The 25,517-nt window shown below is 33.8% G+C and overlaps 1 protein-coding gene and 1 long non-coding RNA gene across 2 annotated transcripts in view; one reads left to right on the forward strand and one right to left on the reverse strand.

The window, feature by feature from the left end:
- The window catches only part of LOC125613205, an 11,900-nt gene extending 11,209 nt beyond the window's left edge, over positions 1–691 (reverse strand). Inside the window, exon 1 of the long non-coding RNA XR_007343704.1 lies at positions 554–691. This is a non-coding gene — a long non-coding RNA (uncharacterized LOC125613205). The remainder of the gene's footprint in view (positions 1–553) is intronic.
- Positions 1–23,338, forward strand: part of LOC107155342 (disintegrin and metalloproteinase domain-containing protein 5-like) — a 104,459-nt gene extending 81,121 nt beyond the window's left edge. The window contains 5 exon segments of the mRNA XM_048792725.1: positions 10,612–10,698; positions 11,309–11,420; positions 17,089–17,248; positions 18,397–18,453; positions 23,202–23,338. Of these exon segments, the coding sequence (XP_048648682.1) occupies positions 10,612–10,698; positions 11,309–11,420; positions 17,089–17,248; positions 18,397–18,453; positions 23,202–23,214 (429 nt within the window). The 3' untranslated portion in view covers positions 23,215–23,338.
- Positions 23,339–25,517: the final 2,179 nt, after the last annotated feature.

A 25,517-nucleotide genomic window follows, 5' to 3' on the forward strand; every position in this document is an offset into this window, starting at 1 on the left:
ATATATATATATATATATATATATATATATATATATATATATATATATATATATATATATATATATATATATATATATTTTCTCTCTGTTTTATTATTTGGGTAAAGCAATAATGCTTGTATTATTGTGAATGGCAGTGTTTCATAAGTCCCTTAAATTGTGTTTGCTCTTTTGATTTTTGATCCTTAGATTGGATGACTTCCAGGGACCTATCTTCATGTCACATAGTTTTCATTCTACATGATCTAATCTGCTATTGAATGCCCAATTGATTTTTTTTAGTTCAACGACAGTATTCTTCAGATCTGTAATTTTTATTTTTCACTTTTTAATTCTTCCTATTTTTAAATTGACACTCTCAGTTTATTCTTGCTTTTCTCTCCTGCCTTTGATGAGCATTTCATTTTAAAAACCATTATTTTGAATTCTTGTCAGATACATCATATATCACTCGGATTGATTTCCAGAAGTTTTATCTTATTCTATTAACTGAAGTATATTTTCTCATTAACCTTCATTCTCTGTGTTGATTTATACATATTTGATAAACAACTACCCCTCCCATCTTGAAGACTCACCTCAGGTAGGAGGAGGATCTCAGTGATCTACTTGGTGGGAAATGTTAACATTTTTCTCAAATATTTTTTGTTTTTTCTGACCTCTGTCTCTGTTTTTTTATGGTCTCGTGGAGCTTAGGACGTGCCCTGTCCTAATAGTATTCCAACACTGGTAAAGTAGTAACCAAAATTCATAGGTAGCTGGAAGGTTGGGGGTGTAACTGTGTTTTCCATTTTTTTCCATATTAATGACAATGCTGATTCTAGGTACTTATGTCCCTTTTTCTCTGCACTAAACCGAGAATAGGATCTATGGCAAGTGCTGTATTCACATTTCAAATGCACATTCTGGGGAGATAGCTGCTAAAAGTGAGTCTTTTGTACATGCACTTCTCTATTTTCTGTGTTCTAAAGTCACCCAGGAATGCAAACCCATGAAATCGTAGGAGTAGGTCATTAAGGAGATAGCACTAACACTGGGGGCTATAGACATCCTACTCAGTTCACGACCATACTCTTTTCAGGAGGAATGAGTAGTCCAGAATATATCCCTGGGGTAAGCAAGAGGGAAATATTGTGCAATGCTGAGTACTGGCTCTAGTTGTTACAGAGCCATTGTTTGTACTGTTAGCTCTTGCATTCAAGTTTTTCAGAAACCAACCTATTAAGAATAAACTAGAAGAGAGATGAAACCCTTTTATGAGAGAAAATGAAATATAAATGTTCCTACTTCTTTATCTCATACTTTCAGCGATGCTGTATAATTAGTGTATAGGACTTCAACCTCCTTTGTTAAATTTACACCTAAGAATCTGAATTTTTAGCTGTTGTAAATTGGATTGAACTCTGAATTGTTTTTTCAGGTAGTTTATTGTTAGCATATGACTCACACTACTGATTTTTACACGTTGATTTTGTATTCTAAGACTTTACCAAATTTGTTCACGATTTAAACAGTTTTTGGTGGAGTCTTTAGAATTTTTTCCATATAACATAATGTCATCTGAAAACAGGAATAGTTTAATTTCTTTTCTGCAAATATACATGCCTTTTGTTTCTTTTCTAACCTAATTGCTCTCAATAGGACTTCTAGAACTATGTTGAATTGAAGTGGTGAGTAGACTATGTATTCTGATTCCTGATTTTTTTTTTTTTTTGGTATGTGTCAGGTTTTCTCTTTATTTCTCACACTAATGCTAGGAGGAATGAAATAATATAACAAGATGAACAGCAAAATTAAGTTCTAGGATACATCCTCCCAACCACTCACAAAGAGAGGCTTGATAGCAGAGTACCAAAGAGGCAAACCCCGAAACAAGATGGCATGGGTTTAGATCCTGTGTGACTTGGGAAGGTTTTTTCATTTTCTTTCACCTAATTTGTTCTTCTTAGATATAAATGACATTAAAGTGTTTTTGGACAGGTTATACAGATATGGAGTATAACTTATTCTAATTAGGATCCCATTCTTATGGTTGTACATGATGTAGAGTTTCACTGGTTGTGTATTTATATACGAACATAACAAAGTTATGACTGATTCATTCCACTCTTTCCAATTCCTGTCTCTCCTCCCTTCCCTTTATTACCCTCTGGCTAATCTAATGAACTTCTATTCTCTTTCCACCTTGGCTTCCTGATCATATAGAAGAGTTTTCAATTTTCCCCCAAAGAGTATGATATTAGATGTAAGTATTAACATATATGGCCTTTGTATGTGTGTGTGTGTGTGTGTGTGTGTGTGTGTTGAGGCACATTCCTTCTATGTGTAACTTTTTTTTCTCCTTTCTTAATCATGATAGGATGTTAAAATTTGTCCAGGGCTTTTCCCACATCTATTGAGACAATGTATCATTTCTCTCCTTATTCTTGCTGATGTGGTATATCACAACTTATGGATTTATATTTGTGAAATTATCCCTGAATTCCTGGTATAAATCCTATTTGATAATTGTGACGATCCATTATGTTGCTGGAAATTCTATTGGCTATTATTTTCTTCAGGATTTCATGAAGTGTATTGACCTTTAGTTTTTTCTTATAGTTTTGTCGCCTGACTTTAATATCAAAGAAAGCCTGACCTCATACAATGAATTAAAAATATTTCACACCTTAAAAATTTTAAAAAAGTTTGAGAAAGATTGGTATTAGTAATAAAATGTAACCTGTCAGAGGAAAGGCCAGAGCTGGATGACACAGATAAATTAATTAAGTCTTATCTTTTTTTTTTTAAATAGCTTACATGTTATTACTGATTCAGTCTCTTTAGTAATTAACTGGGATATTCAGATTTTCTATTACTTCTTGATTCTGTTAGTAAGATTTATGTATCTAGGATTTATCCATTTCTTCTAAATTGTCCAAATGGATCATTTTTCATAGTAGTCATTATTTATACTTATATGATCCCAGTGGTTGTATCTTCTCTTTCATTTATAATTTTATTTGATTCTCCTATTTTTTTTCTTTTTTTCATAGTAATGATATATTTTTTTTACTTTTAGAAAGTAAAAAAAAGAATACTTTTTAGTTATACATGACAGTAGGATGTATTTTGACATATCAATACTCATATGGATTATAAATTCACATTCTTGTGGTTGTACTTGATGACAAGTTACTGCGTGTGTATTCATATACGAACCTAGGAAAGTTATATAGAATTCATTCTCTCTTTCCCATTCCAATCTTTCTTCATTCCCTCTATTCTGCCCTGTCCAATCTGGTGAACCTACCTACTCCCTGCCTGTTGTGAGTCAGCATCCTCATTTTAGAGAGAACATTTGGTCTTTGGTTATTTGGGATTAGCCTATTTCACTTAGCATGATCGTCTCCATTTCTATCCATTTACCATCAAATGCAATAGTTTCATTCTTCTTTATGGCTGAGTAATATTCCATTCTGTATATGTATCACTTTTTCTTTATCAATTCATCTGTTTAAGGGCAACTAGGTTGGGTCCATAGCTTTGCTATTGTCAATTGAGTTGCTATCAATATTGATGTGGCTGCATCACTGTAGTATGCTGATTTTAAGTCCTTTGGGTATATGCCAAGCAGTGGGGATAACTAGATCAAATGGTGGTTCCATTTCCAGTTTTCTGAGGAAACTCCATACTGTTTTCCATCGTGGTTGACTAATTTACAGTCCCACCAGAAATGTATGAGAGTATATTTTTCCCCTACAACCTCACCAACATTTATCATTACTTGTATTCTTGGTAATTGCCATTCTAAGTGGAATAAAATGAAATCTGTGTAGATTTGATTTCATTTCTTTAATTGCTAGAGATGTTAAACATTTTTTTTTCATATATTTGTTGACCATTCTTATTTCTTCTTCTGTGAAGTATGTGTTCAGTTCCTTGGTCCATTTATTGATTGGGTTATTTGGGGTTTTTTGGTTGGTTTTTCTTTTGATGTTAAGTTTTTTGAGTTCTTTCTACATCCTAGAGATTAATGTTCTATCTGAGGTGCAGGTGGCAAAGACTTTCTCCCATTCTGTAGGCTCTCTCTTCATGTTCTTGATTGTTTCTTTTGCTGTGAAGAAGCATTTTAGTGTGATACCATCCCATTGATTGATTTTTAATTTCACTTATTGCTCTTTAGGAGTCTTGCTGAGGAATTTTGTTCCTAAGCTGACACAGGGTCTTTAGTCTAATGCCTAGGTCCTTGATCCACGTAGAGTTGAGTTTTGTGCAGGGTGAAAGATAGGGGTGAAGCTATCTTTTCTCCACTGTATGGTTTATGGCACTTTTGTCTAGTATGAGATAACTGTATTTATGTGGGTTTGTTTCTGTGTCTTCTCTTCTGTACCATTGGTCTTCATGTCTGTTTTTGTGCCCATATCATGCAAATATTATTATTGCTTTGAAGTATATATAATTTAATGTCTGGTATTGTGATGCCTCCTCCTTAACTTTTCTTGCCGAGGATTGCTTTGGCTATTCTGGGCCTCTTAATTTTCCAAATGAATTTCATGACTGCTTTTTCTATTTCTATGAAGAACATCATCAGGACCTTAATAGGAATTTCATTAAATCTGTATAGAGCTTTTGGCAATCTGCCTATCCAAGAGCTTGGGAGATCTTTCGATTCCTTTCTTTAGTGTAGTGTATGTAGTTTTCCTTGTAGAGGTTTATTTGCCTCTTTTGTTAGATTGATATCCAAGTATTTTATCTTTTTAGGCTATTGTAAATAGGGTAGTTTTCTTAATTTCTCTTTCTGGAGATTCATCACTGATGTATAGGAGCACATTTGATTTATGGGTGCTAATTTTACATCTTGTTACTTTGGTGAATTCATTAAGAGTTTAAGAAGTTTCTGGTGGACTTTCTTGGGTCTTCTAAATAAAGAATAATGCCTTCATCAAATAGGAATAGTTTGAGTTCTTCTTTCATATTTGTTTCCCTTTAATTTCTTTCTTTCTTCTAATTGTTCTGGCTAGAGTTTCCAGGACTATGCTGAATAGGAGTGGTGAAAGAGGGAATGCTTTCAATTTTTCTCCATTTAGAATGATGTTGGCTTTGGGTTTAGCATATATACTTTTTACAATGTTGAGGTATGTTCCTACTATCCTTAGTTTTTCTTGTGTTTTAACATGAATGGATGGTGTATTTTGTCAAATGCCTTTTCTGCATCTATTGAGATAATCATGTGATTATTTATTGTGATGAATTATAATTATTGATTTCCATATGTTGGATCAACCTTGCACACCTGGGATGAACCCACTTGACCATGGTGCACAATCTTATTAATATATTTTATATGCAATTTGCTAGTATTTTATTAAGAATTTTTGCATCTGTGTTCATCAGGAATATTGGTCTAAAATTTTCTTTCCTTATTAATATATTTTATATGCAATTTGCTAGTATTTTATTAAGAATTTTTGCATCTGTGTTCATCAGGAATATTGGTCTAAAATTTTCTTTCCTTGATGTGTCTTTGGTTTTGGTATCAGGGTGATACTAGCTTTATTGAATGACTTTGAAAGGGTTCCCTCCTTTTCTATTTCATGGAATAATTTGAAGAGTATTTATGTTAAATCTTCTTTGAGGGTCTGGTAGAATTCATCTGTGAATCCTGTGAATCCATCTGGTCCTGGGCTTTTTTTTCTTTGTAGGTTTTTGATGGCATTTTCAATTTCACTGGTTGAAATTTATCTGCTTATATTTTTATGTCCTCCTTATTCAATTTGGGTAGGTCATATGTCTCTAGAAGTTTGTTGATGTCATCAAGATTTTCTACTTTAATAAAAGTATAACTTTTCAAAATAGGTTCTGATTACCATCTGTATTTCACTATTGTCCCTTGTGATATTTCCTTTTTCATCATGAATTTTAGTAATTGGAGTCCTCTCTCTCTTTAGTTTTTAGCTTCAATAAGTGTTTATCAATTTTATTTATTTTATCAAAGAACCAATTTTTTGTTTTGTCAAATTTTTGAATTGTTTCTTTTGTTTCAATTTTATTGATTTCAGTTCTGTTTTTAATTATTATCTGTCTTCTACTGTTTTTGGTCTTGATCTGTTGTTCTTTTTCTAGAGCTTTGAGATGTAATGTTAGGTTATGTATTTCTTGACTTTTAATGAATAAGCTCAATGAACTGCTTTCATAGTGTCACAGAGATTTTGATATGTCATACCACTATTCTCAATTGCCTCTAAGTATTTTTTTTATTCCATACTTGATCTATTTTGCTATCTATTGGACATTCAAAAGAACATTTTTTAGTCTCCAAGTATTAGAGTAAGTTATATTTTTTATTTTATCATTGATTACTAATTTTATTCCATTTTGATCTGCTACAATGCAAGTTATTATCATCATTATTTACATTTTCTAAGAGTTTCTTTGTGGCCTAAAATATGCTCTATTTTAGAGAAGGATCCATATGCTGCTGAGAAGAGATATATTCAGTCATTTATGGAGAACTATTATAAATTTGTATGTCTAAATTATTAGTTGTATTTGTAGTTCTATAGCTTCTTTATATAGTTTTATTTTAGAGGAATTATCCAGTGGTGAGAGAGGTGTGTTAAAGTCACCCAGCATTATTGTGGTGTTCTCTATTTGCTTCTTGAAATTTAGAAAGGTTTGATTGATGTACATAGATGCTTCTATCTCCCTGTTGAGGTGATCTTTTGCTTCCTATATTTGTTTATGTAGCTCCTTGTCAAAGTGATCTTTCACTGTCCATATTTGCTCTCTCATATCTTCCTTGAGTTAACAGAGCATTTTAACCATGTACATCCTGAACACCTTCTCTGTCTTTCTTCTGTTGTGGTTTCAAATGATGTGGTGTCTTGATTTGTCTGGGGCACTTTCTTCCCTTATCTTTTCATGTTGCTTGTATGTCTTCCTTTCCAGCTCTGTGGGTCTGGGGTGTTATTGGTTTTACCCTATAGGTTTGTAGTGTTCTTGTAGGGTTCCAAGACCTCTCATTTGTGGGGAAGGGCAATGTTAACAGATCCCATTATTGACAATATACCACATAAAACAATTTGTAGTTATTAAGACATTTACAGTTTAGTCTCAATGTACAGAAATGTTGGATTCAATTATTATCTAAAATATAATCAGTACTTTTGTAAAACAATTTTACAGTTTCTGATGGTGGACAATGAACTGGGGGTGGGATGTAAGACGATATGCTGAGGAGGTAGGTTGTGAGGATACAGAGATATATCTTAGGAAGTGTGAAAGAGAAATCTAAGGAAGAGGGTTAGTAGCAAGAGAATAGATGGGAAGTAATTTAGGGCAGGCAAGTTTGTGGGAAGATAGGAGAGTACATAAAACAAACACACATGTGTATTTCGAAAAATACATAATGTTGAAATAGTAAAATTTGGAGGGGAAAACAAAAATGAAAGAAGGAAAAGGAAAAGAAAAGAGGGGGAAAGGGCATATACAACACCTCTATGTTATATTACATTATTCAGATGACTCAGTCCTCAAAATCCTCCTTCATGAAAATTTCTTGGTTTCACATATGTTGGGGATGTGAGGGCCGGAGGATAGAGGGGTAGAAGAGAAAGGTAGAAAAAAAAATCTCAAAGGAAGAAAACCAGGATTGTTGCTAGTTTTAGAGATCCATATCATTCCTGCTTCTCTTCTCATCCAATAGGTGGGGTTGTCTATTGTAAGCTGGTGTCTCTGCCATCAAGATGGTGGAGGTAACCAGGGTGGGAAGAGTGGTCCTGGTGCAGGATTCCTGGAAGTGGGGAGTGGCACCTGCCAGTCCCTGCAGGGAGACTGGACCTCACTAGTCTCTTTTTGGGACCGCTCATATGAGTTGAGCGCCCAGTACTATCTCCCTATCTTGCCTGGAGATTTCCCAGTTCCTGGTCTCTCTGTTAGGCTTCAAACTTTAGCCCCGTGTCCCTCTCCCTTAGCAATTCTCAACTGAGGAAACTCTCACACTGGACCCCCCCATGGGCGGTGCTCTGGTTGCACTGCACATCTGTGTTGGACAGCTACTGTGTTGGGTTACTGTGGCTGGGAGAGAGATAGGTACCTGGCTGCTGGAGATCTGATCTGGGAGCTGCCCCCACCTAATATGGCAAGAACATTGAGCCAAGATGAAGGCAGTCTGCTTTTAGTGCCAGGGTATCTGGCGTGTGTGTGTTGGGGGGAGCCAGATGATGGTGTTGTGCTGTGGGTAAGTAGCAGCTGAGTGACCTGTGTGGGAGTGGAGCAAAGTCTTGGAGATCTGCAGATGTGTTGATAGGTGATTCTGCTAAGGCACTCGCAAGCCCTGTGTGGCTTTGGGTGCTGGGAGCCTGGAGTCCTCCTCAAATGCTCAGCATCCTGCTTGACTGCTATGGCCCAGAGCCCTGCATGGGTTCACAGCTCTGATGATATCTGTGGAGAGCAGCTGTATAGGGGTCTTCCAACACACTCAGAGATGCAGTGTTTCGACTAGGTGAGATCTGAATCATGGAGTGACACAGAATGCTGCCTCCCTCTAGCCCACCATTTTAACCTCCCCTTCTTTATTTATGAAGGCTAACTTTGCTTGGTATATTCTGGGCTGACTTTAGTTTTGGTTTTTTTTCTATCCCTTTGAATATAATATTCCATTCTCTTCAGGCCTGCAAAATTTTTGGTGAGCAATCTGCTTTTATTTGGCTTGATATATTTTTCTCTTGATGTTTTAAAATTTTACTCTCTTTTTTCTTTTTTCTTTTCTTTCTTTCTTTTTTTTTACATTTGACAGTTTGATTATAATGTGTCTCAGAGAGAACTTCTTTGTTCTGAATATTTTTAAGGACCATTGAGTTTACTTGATGTTGATTTTCATATTTCTCCAGAGTTAGGGATTTTCTGGACATTATTTTGTTAAATGTGCTTTTCTCTCTTCTTCTTCTGGGATTACCATGAAGCAATTATTTGTCTGCCTAATGATGTCCCATGAGTCCTGCAGTTTGTCTTAATTTTTAAATTCTTTTTTTTTCTCCACTCCTCTGCCACTGGATTTTTACAAAAGACTTATCTTCACTTTAAGAAATTCTGTTTTCTGCTTGATCACTCTGCCGGTGAAGCTGTCAATTGTATTTTTTATTTCATTCATTTAATTCTTCAATTCCAATAATTTGATTAGTACTTATTATATATCTATTTCTTTTTTGAATTTCTCATTCCAGTCATGAGTTTTTTTCCTAACATCATTGGATTTTCTCTGCATATTCACTGTACCTTACTTTGTATCTTAAAGATAATATTTTTTGGAATTATTGGAATTTATATTTGTCTTTCTTTGGGGTCAATTATTAGACTCCAAGAAACTATTATTTTTTATTATTATTGTGTAACACAACATAAAACAGTTCTTGGGTTCCTTTGGTGCAGTCTTGTTTTCCATCCTTCTTGTGTCCTTATATTGATATCTGTGTCTATATTGAAACATTTGACTCTCCCAACTTTGCACTCTTTCACAGGATTTTAAAAGATTTTTTCTTATAGATGAGTGTTGATTTGGTACAGTGCCTTTGCTTTTGTTCTGCATGAATTAAGTACTATAGTGCTAGTGCCGTTTCTTCAGAAATAGTCCATGTCAGCAATACCTGAGAGTACCTCTGTGGCAAAAGTTGCAGCAGTTTTTTTGAGTCTTCCCTGAGGAAGGATGATTCTTAAGCTCAGTGTATGCTTGGTATTGCAGGTATGCTAGCTTGGGGGTTGGTCTCATTGGGATGGGGTTCCAGAATTGTTCTCACATTAAGTTAGCCTGGCTGGGTATGAGATGCTAGGCTGATTCTTAAGCCTACACCATGTGTAGTGGGATTACTGACTTGAACTCAGCTTCACCATTGTGTAGGATTGTTTCTTTTCTGGCGGGTCAGATGCTATCCACATAGAATAGCATTATGCCATTGTTCTAAGTCTGAGTTCTAATATCTGGAGTTGTAGCCTGACAGTCACCTGAGTGTGACAGAATGATGTCAGAACCCCTGGTATGTATAGTACAGCTCAATAACAAATTTGTAGAACATTTTTTCTTTGACTGTTTTTTATAATAGTACTTTTAGAGTTGTATTCATTGTTTCAGTTGAAAAAGTCAAATTTTGCTGATTTTATTTTTTATAATGGATTCAAACGATTTTCTTATTGGTAAATCAATAATTCAATTGAAGATTACTATTGCTAAAAGAAGACCTTTAGTTTTCAACCCTGGCTGCTTGTAAAAATTGTCTGAACCTGTTCCCAGAGCTTTTGATATAATGGTCTCAGGTGGAGACCAAGCATGGGTATTGTTAAATGCTTCTGAGATAATTATGATTTTCTCATCATTTATCTTTAGAAGAGTACTTCTAGTGTTAGATGGTGAGACAAAAACTTCAACTTCTTGCATATGATTTTTATCTTTATAATTCACAGGTACATAACTATTTCAGTGATGTCACAATTACCTTTTACCTTATGGAGTACTCAGGGATTTTTATGCCAATTCTGGGTAATATGAACTCTGGGATTTTCTTGAAATTTTCTTATGTGTTATTATGCACAAAATCTGATTGCTTATATTTTTTACTTTATTTTGCTTTGCCTTAGTATTGTGAAAGAATGCAGTGTAAAGAAGTTCGGTTCATTATAGATGACAGTATTTGCAATGCTACTAGAAATTGTGATAACCATGGGGTAAGTAACTTTAGTGTTCATTTTAAGCAGCATTCTATTAACAATTCAATAAACAATTGGGGATTTAAAAAAATGATTTGATTTTTTTGGGTAATTTTGTGCTACAAGGTGTTCTTTAATAGTCTATAATTTATAGCTTAAAACTTGTAGTGTTAAGAAACTTGCAAAACCATTATGGAAGTAAAAGATGACTCTGGATGTATAAGATGTTTACTAAGTGTTTGTAGTGGATGTGTTTGTGACATTTTGTAAAAAAAAAAATTGATCTTATTTTTTATAAAAAGAAGGCAGAAAGTGTTTAAAAATGTCATTAGAATCTTATTGCTAGGCTAGCTAGTTTAATTTAGTATGGGCTGTCCTGTAAAACTAGCAAGTAAATTATAATTAGTGGTATATTTTTAGTAATTACAAGGTATTTGTGTCTGGCTGTGAATAAAGTTAAAAGAATGTTAAAAAAATTGATTTGGCAACTGAAGTTATATGTTATATGGCATGCATCAGGGAAAATTTAATGAATTTGTTTATTTAAGATAAATTCTTTGTAATGAGATGCTCTGTGGATTAAGCATAGGCTATCAGTCTTTATAGAAAGCTATCTTTATTATTCCAGGTTTGCAACAATTTTAACCATTGCCATTGTGAGGAAGGATATACCCCTCCTGACTGTGCAAAGAAGGCTGGGGGATTTGGAAGTGTTGATGATGGACATGAAATTAAAATGGGTTGGTGTCCTTAATACTTTGTTTGAAGTTAGATTACACAGATAACCTTATGTCAACAGATATGGCTTTATTTTATTTGTTAGACTTTTTAAAATCTGAAATTGTAGGTTTGTAATGTTCTTTCTGTCTTAGCACTGACTTTGTTTATGAATAAAAAAGTGTACCTAATATTAGGCAATTTTAAAAGTAGAAATTCCATTGCATATACTTTGACCAGTTAATTCAAATTTTTCACTTTTAATTGTCTCAGATATTCCTAGTTTCAAATGTTTCACTAGTCATGGTTATAATAATATTCCTGGGATTCAGGCTGTCTTTTTTTTCCTATTGACTTGATACTTGGTTGTCTTTCTCCTGCCATGTGACTCCAAAGTAGTCTTATGAAATTTCTTCTTTTGCATTTCACCCTTGCTGTACCTGAGTAGTATTTTGAGATAAAAAAAAAAAGATGAGACTGCAAAAAACTAGGGGACATCCCCTGGTTCTACAAGGTATGTCAAACTCATTCAAATTAACTGGGAACATTGGTGAGCTGTCCATCCTATCCCCCTTCCTTTTGGGACTTTATAAGAAAATCATGCAAGTCCTAGTCAGACTTCTCTGTAGTTGGTTGTTATAAGGTGATTAACTTTTTAGAGAGATGATATATAGCCATATCCTACTATGTATCAGGCTAAAAGAAAAGCTAAGATGTTACATATGACTGTATGTGTGTGTGTGTATCTGTGTGTGTGTGTGTGTGTGTGTGTGTGTGTGTATATATAATTTTCACAAAAAAGTAAAAAGTAGATATATAAATGATTATATATTATTCTATATTGCTTACATTTGTTGTTTAAAGCATAATAGGACTAGCGAACAGTATTAGTTATAATTGTTTATGACAAATCTTATTGTTGAGAAAGATATAGTAGCATTTTATAATGAGAAAAAGAAAGTCCTCCAATGTTGCAATTTAACTTTAATAAACTCTTCACTGGGTCCATTATGCTGGCTATGTTCTTGAGGCACACAAATATAAGACTTTAAAAACATAAATAAATAGGAATAATTAGACATTCCTTATATTAAATAAAAATAACTTTTTGTTCCATGATGTAGTCATATATTTTTATCCTTTCTGTTTTATTTTCCAATATACTTCTGTGAATTGCTTTTAGCTTTTAAGACACCCTCATTTTTATGTATTAGCAAAACTGAATAAACTTAACAGTAAAATTTATTTTGACTTGCAACTCTACTCCATATCAAGCCATTATTATTTTGATTGCTGGTGTCAGCACAGCAAAGTGCTTTCAAAGCAAGTGAGGTCATCAAGTAAAATATCTTTGTAATGAAAGTATTGTAGCTTGGATTTCTTGGGATTTTATTTGACAGAGCAGCAAGGTCAAGATTTATTTTTCAGGTCTATAAAACATGTCCACTTACTTTGTATCTACAGGCTTGTACTGGAAGAAGAGCTATTTGTCAGTCAGGTCTTTTGCATACTTCATTTTCTAGGTTATCCATGTCTAAAATGCTTGTCACTTTTAAACACTCCCAAAGTACCTTAGTGTTATAGAGCCACATGAGCATACAGTAAGCACTGATAAAATTCAACCTCTCTTTGTCCAGCCTCCTCACCCTACCACATTCTTACCAACCTCTACTATTCATTATTCTATATTAAGTTTGACTTTTTTTTTAAGCTTCCACATATGAGGGAGAACATGTCATACTTGCCTTTCCACATCTGGCTTATTTCACTTAGCATAATCTTTTTGAAGAAAGAGTGATAAATTTCTGTTTTATTGTATCTTCCCCTTTTCTGTTTTCATCCTCCATGTTATTAAAAATTAGAGAAGAATAACCTTATATTTCCACATTTTAAAATTAAGGATTTATGGGAGGCTCATATGTTAACATACGTTCTAAGTCTGGCAGCAATACTAGTTATCTTGTGTGTGTGTATATGTATGTATATATATATATGTCTACAGAAGTTATCTTCTCTCGTTTTATAAATAAAAAGAATCATTAGGGGCTGGGTTGTGGCTCAGAGGTAATATGCTCATCTACCATGCATGAGACACTGGGTTAAATCCTCAGCACCACATAAAAATAAAATAAAGATATCATGTTCATCTGTGTGTGGGCTCTCTCTCATCTAGTGAGGAGGTCCATGGAACAGGGTAGAGGGGAGTGTGGCTGCAGAAATTTCTGCTACCTTGAGCAAATACAAAGTACACTTTGCTCTTCTACATGCATACTTAGCTGACAGTAGAAAATCAAATTATTATAACTTCCATTTAGTCTATAAACATCTTATGGGAAAAGATCTCATCTGTTCAATATATTACACACTCATACACTTCACTAAAGGGAGTATGATTTACTTACCTGTGATATAGAAGATTTCATAATAAAAGTTTTTGGTCACTTCTATTGCAAAAGCATTTAATAGTCTTTAAAAATATTTTTTAGTTATAGGTATGTGGGGACAAGTGCATGGATTACTACATACATGGAATACGTTAAGGGCCTCTGAATGGCAAACCACTCCTTCTTGTTAGGCATGTGAGCAGAAAATGCCTTACCCTGTAGACACAGCCCTGGGAGTGAGGCTTCATGTTGCACTCCCTGTGCTTGTTTCACAGCCCAGTTTTCAATTGGTTGCGGCAAGGACAGTTGGCAGAAATTGCATTGGTGGTTGCCTGTAATCTGCTTAGCTACTGCCTGAGTATATATACGTGGTAACTATGCAATAAAATTAGACCTGCTTCCTGCTTGGTCTCTGGAGGTCTTGCTTTGTGACTCTGCAGCCACACTCTCCTCTACCCTGTCCTGTGAACCTCCTCGCTAGATGAGAGACAGCCCACGCACATCTCTAAATAAAATACAAAATTATTTCATTGAACGGATTGCTCATTCTTTTGGTTTGGACCTCTATACCTTCCTCTATCCCAATAACTCTTAAATTTGGTCTTTTTATGGTATCCCAAATTTCTTGGATGTTCTGCTCATGGTTTCTTATAAGCCTTTCTGAGTTGTCTAGGCTCTTTTCAAGATGATATATTTTGTCTTCGTGGTCTGATGTTCTGACTTCTAATTGTTCTACTCTACTGATGATACTCTAATTTGAGTTTTTAATTTGGTTTATAATTTCCTTCATTACAGGATTTCTTTTCTTTCTTTTTTTTTTTTTGTTGTTGTTTTTGTATAACCTCTATCTCCCTGTAGAGTTGCTCTTTTGCTTCTTGGATTTGTTGATGTAATTCATTCTTGAAGTGATCTTTCATTATCTGCATTTGCTGTCTAAGGTCTTCTTTAAGACTCCATAACATCTGAAGCATGCATATCTTGAAGTCTTTTTCTGACAATCTCTCTGCTGTGGCTAGCAACTCCTGTTGTCCTGCATTGTTTGTGTTCCTTTTTTCCTTGTTTTTTCATGATGCTCATGTTTCTTTCCAGCTCTGAATGCTGTGTTATTATTTTCTCCTATAAATTTGTTTTGCTTTTGTATGACTCCGAGATCTCTCCTTTGTGATGGGAGACAATGTCTAGAGATTTTGGGTTCAATTATAATTTAAAGGAAATTCATTAGTTTCATAAAAGACATACAGATTCTGATGGTGTATAGAGAACTGAGGTTTGGTCTTAGGACTTTATGTTTAGGTGGAAAGATGTGAGGATATGGGGGTTAGTATATCTTAGCTACTTTGGAGAAGAGTTCTACTGAAGAGGGACATTAACAGGAGAATAGATAGGAGTATTTGGGGGTAGCTAAGTACTTAGGAGGACTATAGGAAGCCTAGAAACATTAACCTATTTGCATTTAGTAAATTACACATAGTAGAAGAATGCTTGGGAGGCTGGGAGGAGAAGAGAGGGAGAAAGAAGAGTATAAGTAAAAGAAGAAGTAAGAGAGAAAAGAAAAGGAAAAAAGAAAGAAAAAAAAGAAGAAAGAAGAAAAAAAATATATATATATATATAAAAGGGGGGGGGGGAGAATGCATTCTTAGAGTTCTATTTTCTTCTCTTCCAGTAGGTGGTGTCGTGCTTTCCAGGCTAAGTCTCTTCCCTCAGGATGTAGAAAGTAATCCATGTGGGGTGGCTCTCTCTCCCCTGCTGGGTGTCTCCCCAATCCTGGTCTCTTTGGGTTGCTCCTGGTTTCTATCCCCCTCACTTCTCCTACCCGCCAGGCCCCAGTTACCAGTAGTCCTCTTCACATCTCACACCCTGGGGGCATGGCGGCGCAGGTCTCGAGGCTGCTCACTCCCTTCCCGATGCCATGTCTAGGATATTTGACCTTTTATAACACATGCACACACATTTAATTGTGGCAGACCATACATAACAAATTTTATGATCTAAATGCGTTTCAGTGTGTAAACTTCATTGTACATTCTTGTTGTACATCATCATGCAACCATCATCTCTCTTTAGAGCTTTTGTCAAAATCTTGTAAAGATGATACATTATGTCAATTGTGTATTATTCCCCAGACCCTGGAAATGGGCATTCTACTTTTGCTATGAATTTGGCTACTCACATAATTGGAAATATACAGCATTTGTGTTTTAGTGATTGATTTATTTCACTTAGCATAATGTCCTCAAGGTAGCTTATGTCAAAACTTCATTCCTTTTGAAGGCTGAATAACTTTCTATTGTGAATATATACCATATTTTATTTATTTATCATATATTGATGGGTTGCTTTCACCTTTTGCCTATTCATCCATAATATTATATTCAATGCTCTTCAAATTTATAAGGATATATTCTTCTTACATGAAAATTATAGTCAGTCTATCCCAGAAGACTCCCAAATCTTAACCTATTCCAGCATTAATTGCAAGTCCAAAATCTCATCTGAATGTAGTTTACGTCAGGTATGAGTGAGAGTTATGATTCATCCTGAGTCGAAATTCCTCTAGAGTTATGAATTTGTGAAGTCAAACAAGTTAAATGCTTCCAAAGTACAAGGGTGAGATAGGAACAGGAGATGCATTCCAAAGGGGAGAAATTGGAAAGAAGGAAGTGGTACTAGGTCACAAGAAAGTCCAAAATCTAGCAAGGCAAGTTGTGTTGGATCTTATGGCTTCTCAAATAATTCCATTTTGGTTGCTATTCTTCTCTCCAGGTTCACTAGCATGGCAATGTCACCTTCACCATCCAAGGTGGTAGCCCTAACCCCTTCTTTTGGTGCTTATTAAACTACTTCATCCTTTACCCATTTCCAGTTCCAAAGTCATTTCCACATTTTTAGGCATTTGTTAGAATAGCAGCCTACTTCCCAGTACCAAAATCTGTATTACTATCAAGGTTTCTTCAGAGAAACAGAACAAATATGAAAATGGCTCAACACCATTATGGAAGCTGACAAATGGCAAGACTTTCAAGGTGAATTGACAAACTGGAAAATAATTTAGTAAATGTTTGCAAATATTATATAATCTAAGAAAACATTACGTAGTGTAAAAATTGAGCAATCAAAAACATCAGTAAAATATTCCCAACAGCACATTTATATACTTAGTTCATTTCTTGTTTTTTATTTTATTCACAGTCAATATGAATGAGGTGTTTGAGGTTTGGGAATAATGTTGATAATAATGCCTTCTCCATTGTCTCATTTGGTTATTGAAATCTCTGACCTAATTTCAAATTGATATTTTCTGTTCTAGCTGGAAAATCTGCAGATAGAGGTCCTGGTAGTTCACAAAAACAATACTTTCAAGTCAGTTTGTACGTTTCCGTACCTCTGCTTATCATTACTATTGCCCTTTTAATTAATCAGGATAAAATAAGAAAGCAATGCTTCAGAGAGGAAAGTGAAGCTGACAGGTATGTACTTGTTGTATATATTTACTCTTATAACAGTAAACAAATTGAGAAAATAGTATTTGTGTTTTATCAGAAATGACTATGACTATAGGTAAGGCAACATAAGGAGAGACCTGGAGACACATTCAAATTGGTTTGATGTCCATTGTGTGTTTTCCAGTATTGTTCAACCCTAGAATCATTTAGTTTACTACCAGTATCCCTGTAGGAGGAAACATGGCTGCCGAGAATATCTTAGAAGGTACATGTAGACTTTTGATCCTGTTAAAACAGCCATATTGCCCATAGGCTTTAAAGAACAGGTGACACTGCATTTCAAGGGAACTTGCTAACAATAGTTTTATTAAGCATGGCTTCTCAGGTCAGTCATCAACACGATATCTGTATTACAACACAATCTCTTTCTGAATTAGAGATAAGATCTTTGAACCTGCTTCCATGATATTTATTACAGTGTCAATTCTTAACTAGAAATCACATGTATGGCTGTTAATATTAGATTCAGAGTCAGAAATCAGTATTGTATGTCATCTGAAATATAACTCTTAGCTTTGGAAAACTTGTTCACAAATTCTAAATCTTGAATGTAAAACTGATATCTTGAGCAAGTGATTTAATTTTTATGTACTTCAAACTATTCTGTATAACTAACTCCCTAGAGTATAAGATGATAATGGCTTTCTAATGTATCAAACTTTTGGATTCATCAACTGAGTAAGTGAAATCACCATATTAACTATAAAGAATCACACACATTTTAGTATATTTAATATTGAGTTTCCTTACATAATTTGCAGGATTTTGCCATATGGAGTACCATATAATGTTTTGATTAATTGATTTTTTTTAGTGCTACTTGACAGTTTTGGCTTAATTTGATCTGAAGAATTAGAAATACCATAGAGTACAGGGGCCTTCCTCTACAGATGGGCTTATGGCATAAATGCTTGAATAAGTTCACATTGAGGTGAAAAGAGCCAATCAGCAAAGCAAGGTGCCTGATAGCATTCACTTCAATAATGAGATTGTGCCTGTTGTTTTATGTTGGAAAAAGACATGTTACATATTTGATATTGTTTGCTTGAAGAACAATCTTTAAAAGAACTTAAAATTTTCTCCACTTTTAAATAAATTTATTGATTTCATAGATCTATGGCAGAAGAAAACACTACCACTAGCAGCATCAAGTCATCCCCCACTGAAAAGTGAGTATGGAACAATGTAATAAATCACCTTGCAACCTATGTTTTGATCATTGTCTAGGACCACTTAAAATGGTTCCTTTAAAAACAATTATATTTATTCATAATATTCTTTGTTATTCTCACTAGAGTTTGTTTTATAATTATAAGCAATGAAACTTGGTTTCTTAATTTCTCAATCTCCCCTCCCTGTCCTATCCTGAAGGAAGGGTGTTTTGCACTCACCCTAACATTTATGGGAATATATATTAATTCAATGATATCATTAAAGATCTGGATGCTATAATTTTAAATTTTCTTACAAAGTTGATATTTGGGCATGCATCAGGACACAAAAGCCAAGTCAAATTAAGCCAACCCTTGCATAATCATTTTAACTTATATTTTGATTAATTAAATAAATCACAACAGCAAACTCATCATTCATGGAAAAGTGTATGTAATATGCTCCACTCACTCCAATGGGATGTACTACAAAGTCACGTGGCAAATAAGACACATAAATAATGACATATTTGGATATTAGTAAAGAAATGGAAAAGTAATTTAAATGATTACATCCTCCAAATATTTAAGGAACAAACTATGTCATTCTTATACATTCTGATGTAGAGAATATGGGGGGGGGTATTTAAAAAAGCAAACCTAATCATTTTTATAGATGAATAAGAATTATATGAAAATCCATATGTAGTAGAATGAAATTTAACCCATATCTCTTACCCTGAACAAAACTCAAAAATGGATCAAAGACCTAGGAATTAGACCAGAGATCCAAAGGAATAAAGCCAAAGGAAAAAAAGGATAAAAGAGCTGCACACAGAGAAAAACATTAACAAAAGGCACCATTATGTCCTTATGTAAAATAATTCACTTAAATGAACATAGATTAAATTACCCAATCAAAAGGAATGAATGTAACAAAAGAAAGAAAGAAAAACAAGATCCAAATAAACTCCAAAATACTCACTTTACAGTTAAAGGCTCTCGTAGACTCAAAATGAAGGGATGGACAAAACTATGTGAGTGGCACCAAAAGGAGCATAGAGACAGCAGTTTCCAGTTTCTGGGTATGCATCTGAGTAGAGCAGCACTCCATATGCTCACACTCATATTGCTGACCTACATGCTGCAGATGATAACTGTATTTGTACTCTATCCTCCTGCAATATCCCTTGATGCCCTCTACTGAGATGATGCTTAAAGAGATTCCATTAAAAATTGCAGAACACATATATAAAGGTGAATTTCAATCTGGGATGCACTAGGTAAGCTAATGGGTAAACCTATGATTCAGAAATCCCTCTGTCTTCAATAGCAATGAGTGATTTTTTAATTGAAAGTATAATAATGCTTATTGTAGATTTATTCATAATGTGCAAAAGTTTTCAACAGAAGAATGAATATATAAATCCTGCCACATTTATCTAATGGAATATTGTACTGTAAGTAAAACATACAAACATTATTTAGGTATAGCAACCAAGATAAATTTCAATGACATAGTATGGAAAGAAGCCAGAATAAAGAAGGGATTATTCATGTTATATAAAAAATGATTCAAGACAAAACTAATCTCTAGATAGAATAAGGGGCACTTTTAGGTATAAATGGTACCTAATGGTATAGTGAAGTATATTTCTGAAGTACTAATAACAAATTATATTTAATCCAACTTGTGGTTTCATTTATGTATACAACTGTGAAATTGAACTGAACATTTAGGATTTTGTATACTTTAGTAGTTGTAAGTATTTCATTTTGAATAATATAAGTTATACCAAATAACTGGAAACATCAAATATCTAGAAATCTATGGAGGTATGTTCAGCACATATGCACATCGAAAGACATGCAATGTGAAGTAGCATTAAAGAAAAATAATTAGTGGAATATGTTATTTTTATAAATTGAAAGACTAACGTTTTAAGCTTAATTAATTATGACAAAAGAGAGATTTCAGTTTGAAAAGTATGATTTTAGTATGTGGTTGGTTGAAAAATTTCATTGAAAAAAATTCTTGACTACTATCTGAAAATCTTTACACACACACTCACACACACAAACACACAATGCAACACAACTTCAAATATGTGCCCCCCCAAAACATTATAATTTTATTTTAGATATAAATGTGAACAATAAAATAATAAAATATCTAAAATTAAAATTTGGAAATATCAAATATCATTTTTATCTTTAGTAAGACACAAACAATATTAACCATAAAGAAAACCCATGGATTTGTTGAAATTAGGAGTTTCTAGTCATTAAAACATATTGCTATGAAGGTGAAAACGTTATCCACAGGATTGGAAGACATACTTGTATTCAACAAATGTATATTTGTTCACATTCTGTATAAATGGTATGCAAAAAAGAACTCCTACAAAAGAATGGGTAAAAGAAAGGTATACTGATTTTAAAAATATAGGTAAAATACTTCAATATGTACTACAAAAGAGACAGAATTTGATTGAGCAATGCACATACTAAAATGTTCTGAACCTCAATATTCAGGTGGAAGACACAAATTAAAAATACAATATGTTACTACCATGATATCTAATATTATAAAAATTATCTAATATTTTAACAAAAACCATATGAGTATAAGAACTGAAAATTTTATATACCCTTGAAGAGAGCATAAATGTGCAAAAGCAATTTGTGAAAGTTTCAGAACTGTTTACAGTTCAGCCAATGCATAATCCACCAGATCCCATTAATTAGTGTGTACCATTAATGTGTGTGTGTATGTATGTATGTATATGTATGTATGTGTGTGTATATATATATATATTCACACTGAGGGAGAGTATTCATAGCAGAACTAATTGTGATACCAAACTACTAGAAACAATCCATCTTTAAGTTTTTACTCTATTCTTTCCCCAAATCAATAATGTTCATATGGTGAAATAGTTAATGTAAACCCAAATGTTTTTTTTTTTTTTTGAGACATAGACAAGAAGAATTGGGAAAAGATTCTGAAATTCATGTGCAAGAAGAATGTATGGTAGCCAGGCAAATACCTTCTTATTTTCAAAAAGTATTTTTTATTTGAATGTACTATGGAATACATACTAAAATATCTAAGAAACCTTGAGAGATGTGAGAATTAAAGTTAAATTCTCATAATCATATTACCCAAAGAGGATGTATGATAACAACTTATATGTGCATCTTCTTAAATGTTTTTCTAAGTAAAATATTAGAAGACCTTACATATACTTTTGTTCAAGAATATTATGGACAACTTTCTTTTTCTTAAAACATGGATCTCTATCACCACTTTGTAACATAAAAATAATTTATTTTAAAAGTCTACTGTTATGAATATTTAGGCTATTACCAGTTTTTAGTTATTACAAACATCCTATAAAAATACCTTTGCATGGATGTAAACATCTTGGAACAACTGTCCAGTTAGGTCCTGGAATAAATTCTCAGAAAAGAGATTGATCAAAGAATGTTTACTTTACCAGCTAATTTGTGTTAAGTTATAACTTTCCTGAGTTATTAGTTTTTAGTCAACTTGACATGTGAGTGGTAGATTTCCTGAGCCTTAGCATATCTTAAAATTTACTTTCTTTTACTATTCTATAGAATTTTATTTGTGATTTTCCACTGTGATATTAAGGAATGAGGTATAAAAAGTATGGAAATAGAAGTAGGAACCATATAATATGATCATATAGAATTAAAGAGCTTTGAAGACTACATTTAACATGAGGGATGCTTCACATATTTTAACATTCTCCAATTTCCATTGATTTTTATGCTATTTAAATTAAGATTTTAGATCTAGGTTACTGTTAAGAAACCCCTGCTTTTTGTATATTGTTTTGGTTTTAAAAATATTTTGTAATTTTCACCATTATACTTAAGTTTATAATTAAGTAGGGTTAACTTAAGTAATTGAATTCATGTTATGTTTAATTTGTTTCATTATTCATAATTTTAAAGGATGCTTTTAGCTTTGATGGTATTAAGATTCTGGTCTACCCAAAGACTCGAATTGCCTGAATCTTGTCTACCTTCACTCTCCTAACTCATTCAATAAATTGTGAGATCTAAATCGTTCTGCTTCTTATGACACTTAAACAAATTAAAAGCATTTTTTAAAAATACAGGTATGCAAAAAAATGAATCACGGTCAATCCTGGCCCATCCAGGGATGATCATTGTTCAAAACTTTCAGTGTATGGGTATATACCCTTGTGTGTGTGTGTGTGTGTGTGTGTATGTATGCACTTATGTTCATATTGATGTTTTTATTTAATATAAAATATAATAGTTAGAATTAGCCTTCTTTTTCCTTTTAATTTTAAATTAAAATTATTTCACATATTTAGAATTGAAATTTCCATGGCCCTTCATTTATTGCCTTGAATGGGTACCAAACATGGACAAATAAACACTTAGGGTATTTTAGGAAGCAATGTGTATTATAAAACTAAGAGTATCTGGGCTGGGGTTGTAGCTCAGTGATAGAGCGCTTGCCTCACATGTGTGAGGTACTGGGTTTGATTCTCAGCACCACATAAAAATAAATAAATAAAATAAAGGTATTGTGTCCATCTACAACTAAAAATATTAGATTAAAATAAAAGAAAAACTAAAAGTATTTGTAGTTGAAGTGACAGGTAATTGTTTTTTTTTTTTCCTTTATGGGATTAGTTTTCATTTTCTTAATTATATTGAATCACTTGTATCTTTTAAATTTTGTGTTTTGGTTTCTTCTACAGCAACAGTTCCTAACTACCTTGAATGCTAATATCTGAGAGAGAAGAAAGTACCAAATCTATCATCATAAACTGGCTTGAATCAAGAAGGAAAAAACAATCTCTCAGCTCTGTTGTCACTACTAAAGGGTTGAAACTATGAAAAAAATAAATCACCTTGCCCAAAATCTCCTGAGTTATGTACTATATTGTCTCTGTGTTTTCAGGACCAGTTTTTACTTTATCTTTCCTAACTTGCCTGCAGAAGTGGCTCTAACTCAGGTGAGAAACAGCCTAAGACTCTCATCCTCTGATACTAACAAGACCTATCCAGCCTCGCAGCCCAAGGGCAGAGTGTAGGCTCTTTTCTTCTACTTATAGGTCTGACTCTACTTTCCGTAGTCTGACCACCTCACTTTCCTTCAGAGTGCCTACAAACTCTGACTTGGCATTTACTCAGACATGATCTGAATCCAATCCCTTTAAGGCTACCACTTTTCCTTGTACACCTGTTTTAGTGTGTTGAGAAATCTGTTTTACCAAAAGTAGATTTACCATGAAACTAAAGAAGCAACAACTTCAGGGCCATTTACCCACATAACCCCTTTTTGGCCATGGACCTAATTTGTATTCTTATGTTCATCACATTTTTATGGTTCAGGCCGTACTGAACTTGGCTCTATTTCTGCTGTGTACCAATTTCCTTGGTAGTGGTGAGCTGGAGCTAGTTCACACATGCTCACAAGAGCAGAATCATTTAAAATGTCAGAATTTATGCTCCTTAGCTGTCATACATGATTTAAATTTAAATAATAAGTTAAAAATACTTAGACTGATCATTATTGTTTTATAATTTAGTTTCATTTTTGCTCTTGAGGTTATAGTTACCATATCTTTATAGTGGGATTAGTATAAAGTATTATACTGTGTGCCCTGCTGCCTCTCTTTTCAAGTCTTCTAAAAAGAGTGGTTTGAAATTGGCCTTCACTGAAACGGATATACCTATAAATTTGGGATCCTTTATCTTCCAGAGGGTTATATGTATAACATATATCAGCAAACCAATGCCTTTGAGGGCTTTTCGATTTCCTTTGAGTTTTCTTTTCCAATATTTTGATAGAGGTGCATTTGAGAAGATAATCGTAGCTTTAATCTATCCTCAACTCTTCCTGGAATCAGAATACCCAGTTGGTTGGTTCTCTATTAAGTTTTGACATGGTTTTTGGTGAGGCTGAAAGCCACCTCTGGAAGAGGCAAATAAGGTGTGTGTTTCAGATCTGCTGGGTTCTGGAGTGTGGAGGAGCAACTGAGTTGTTCTGTGTTTACACTCCCACAAGTCTAAGTATCTTGCCCTTAGAGCTGTTCAAATACTGATGAGCCGGGATGTCTGAAGAAAGGAACAGGAAGTAAGGCCAAATTTCCCAGGTGCTGTGAATAACTACCAAATACTTCAGTACCTCTGGACCAACAAGGAGAGTCTGGAGTTCCATATAAAAGAGTATTTGTACTTTCACTGTCACCCACCCTAAAATTCTCAGAAGAGTTAAGAAAGATTTTCAAAGATGGAGTAGAAAATGTCTTGCGAAGAGTCACTGCGCTTTGGGATTTGAAAAGAGAGAGGAATGCTGCAGGTGTGAAGGTGCTGCCAGATCAGAATGTTTTGTTTTTCGCCTGAATTGGTCAAAGGCCAGTGAAGATGTAAACATTATGCATTTAGGAAGAATGGGGTTTAGTAATTCTGTAGTTAGCATTAAAGGTCTATCCTGTTAGGCAGATATAGTTAGGGGCATTTATTCACTTTATAGGTATAAGTTCTCAAACTCAAAATGTAAAATCATTTTCTCATTGTCCACTGAAGAGAGGGTTCAGTCTTTCTCTGAAATTACTAGTAAAATCATCACTTATGTATATGCGGTTGTGGATTACTTTCACTTCTCTCCTTTCTCTGGCTTTCTTAGTTGATATTTGAGTGTTCTATTACCTAAAAGAGGAATTTCATTGAGTAAACACAGTAGTAAATATTTGTTAAATGAAAGCATACTCTGTGATCACAGGTTCTATTCCAGTGTTAGTAAAGTATGACCTCACTTAGACACAGGTACTATGCATCTCAACCCATTATTTAACGAAGGTATAATAATACTACTCTCACTAAATTATGCTATCCTGTAAATCCTATACATTTCACATTTATTTTTATCACTTTAATGTTTACATAAGATATTAAATGCATATATTAAGTATTTTTTTTTGCTTTGATCATTCTTATTTCAGAGCTTTGGGGTTATGCATATAATGAAACTGGTCATTTGCATTTGGATTCTTCACATGTTAAAGCAA

The sequence above is a fragment of the Marmota marmota genome, unplaced genomic scaffold, assembly GCF_001458135.2.
Source record: "Marmota marmota marmota unplaced genomic scaffold, marMar, whole genome shotgun sequence".
Taxonomy (NCBI): Eukaryota; Metazoa; Chordata; class Mammalia; order Rodentia; family Sciuridae; genus Marmota; species Marmota marmota.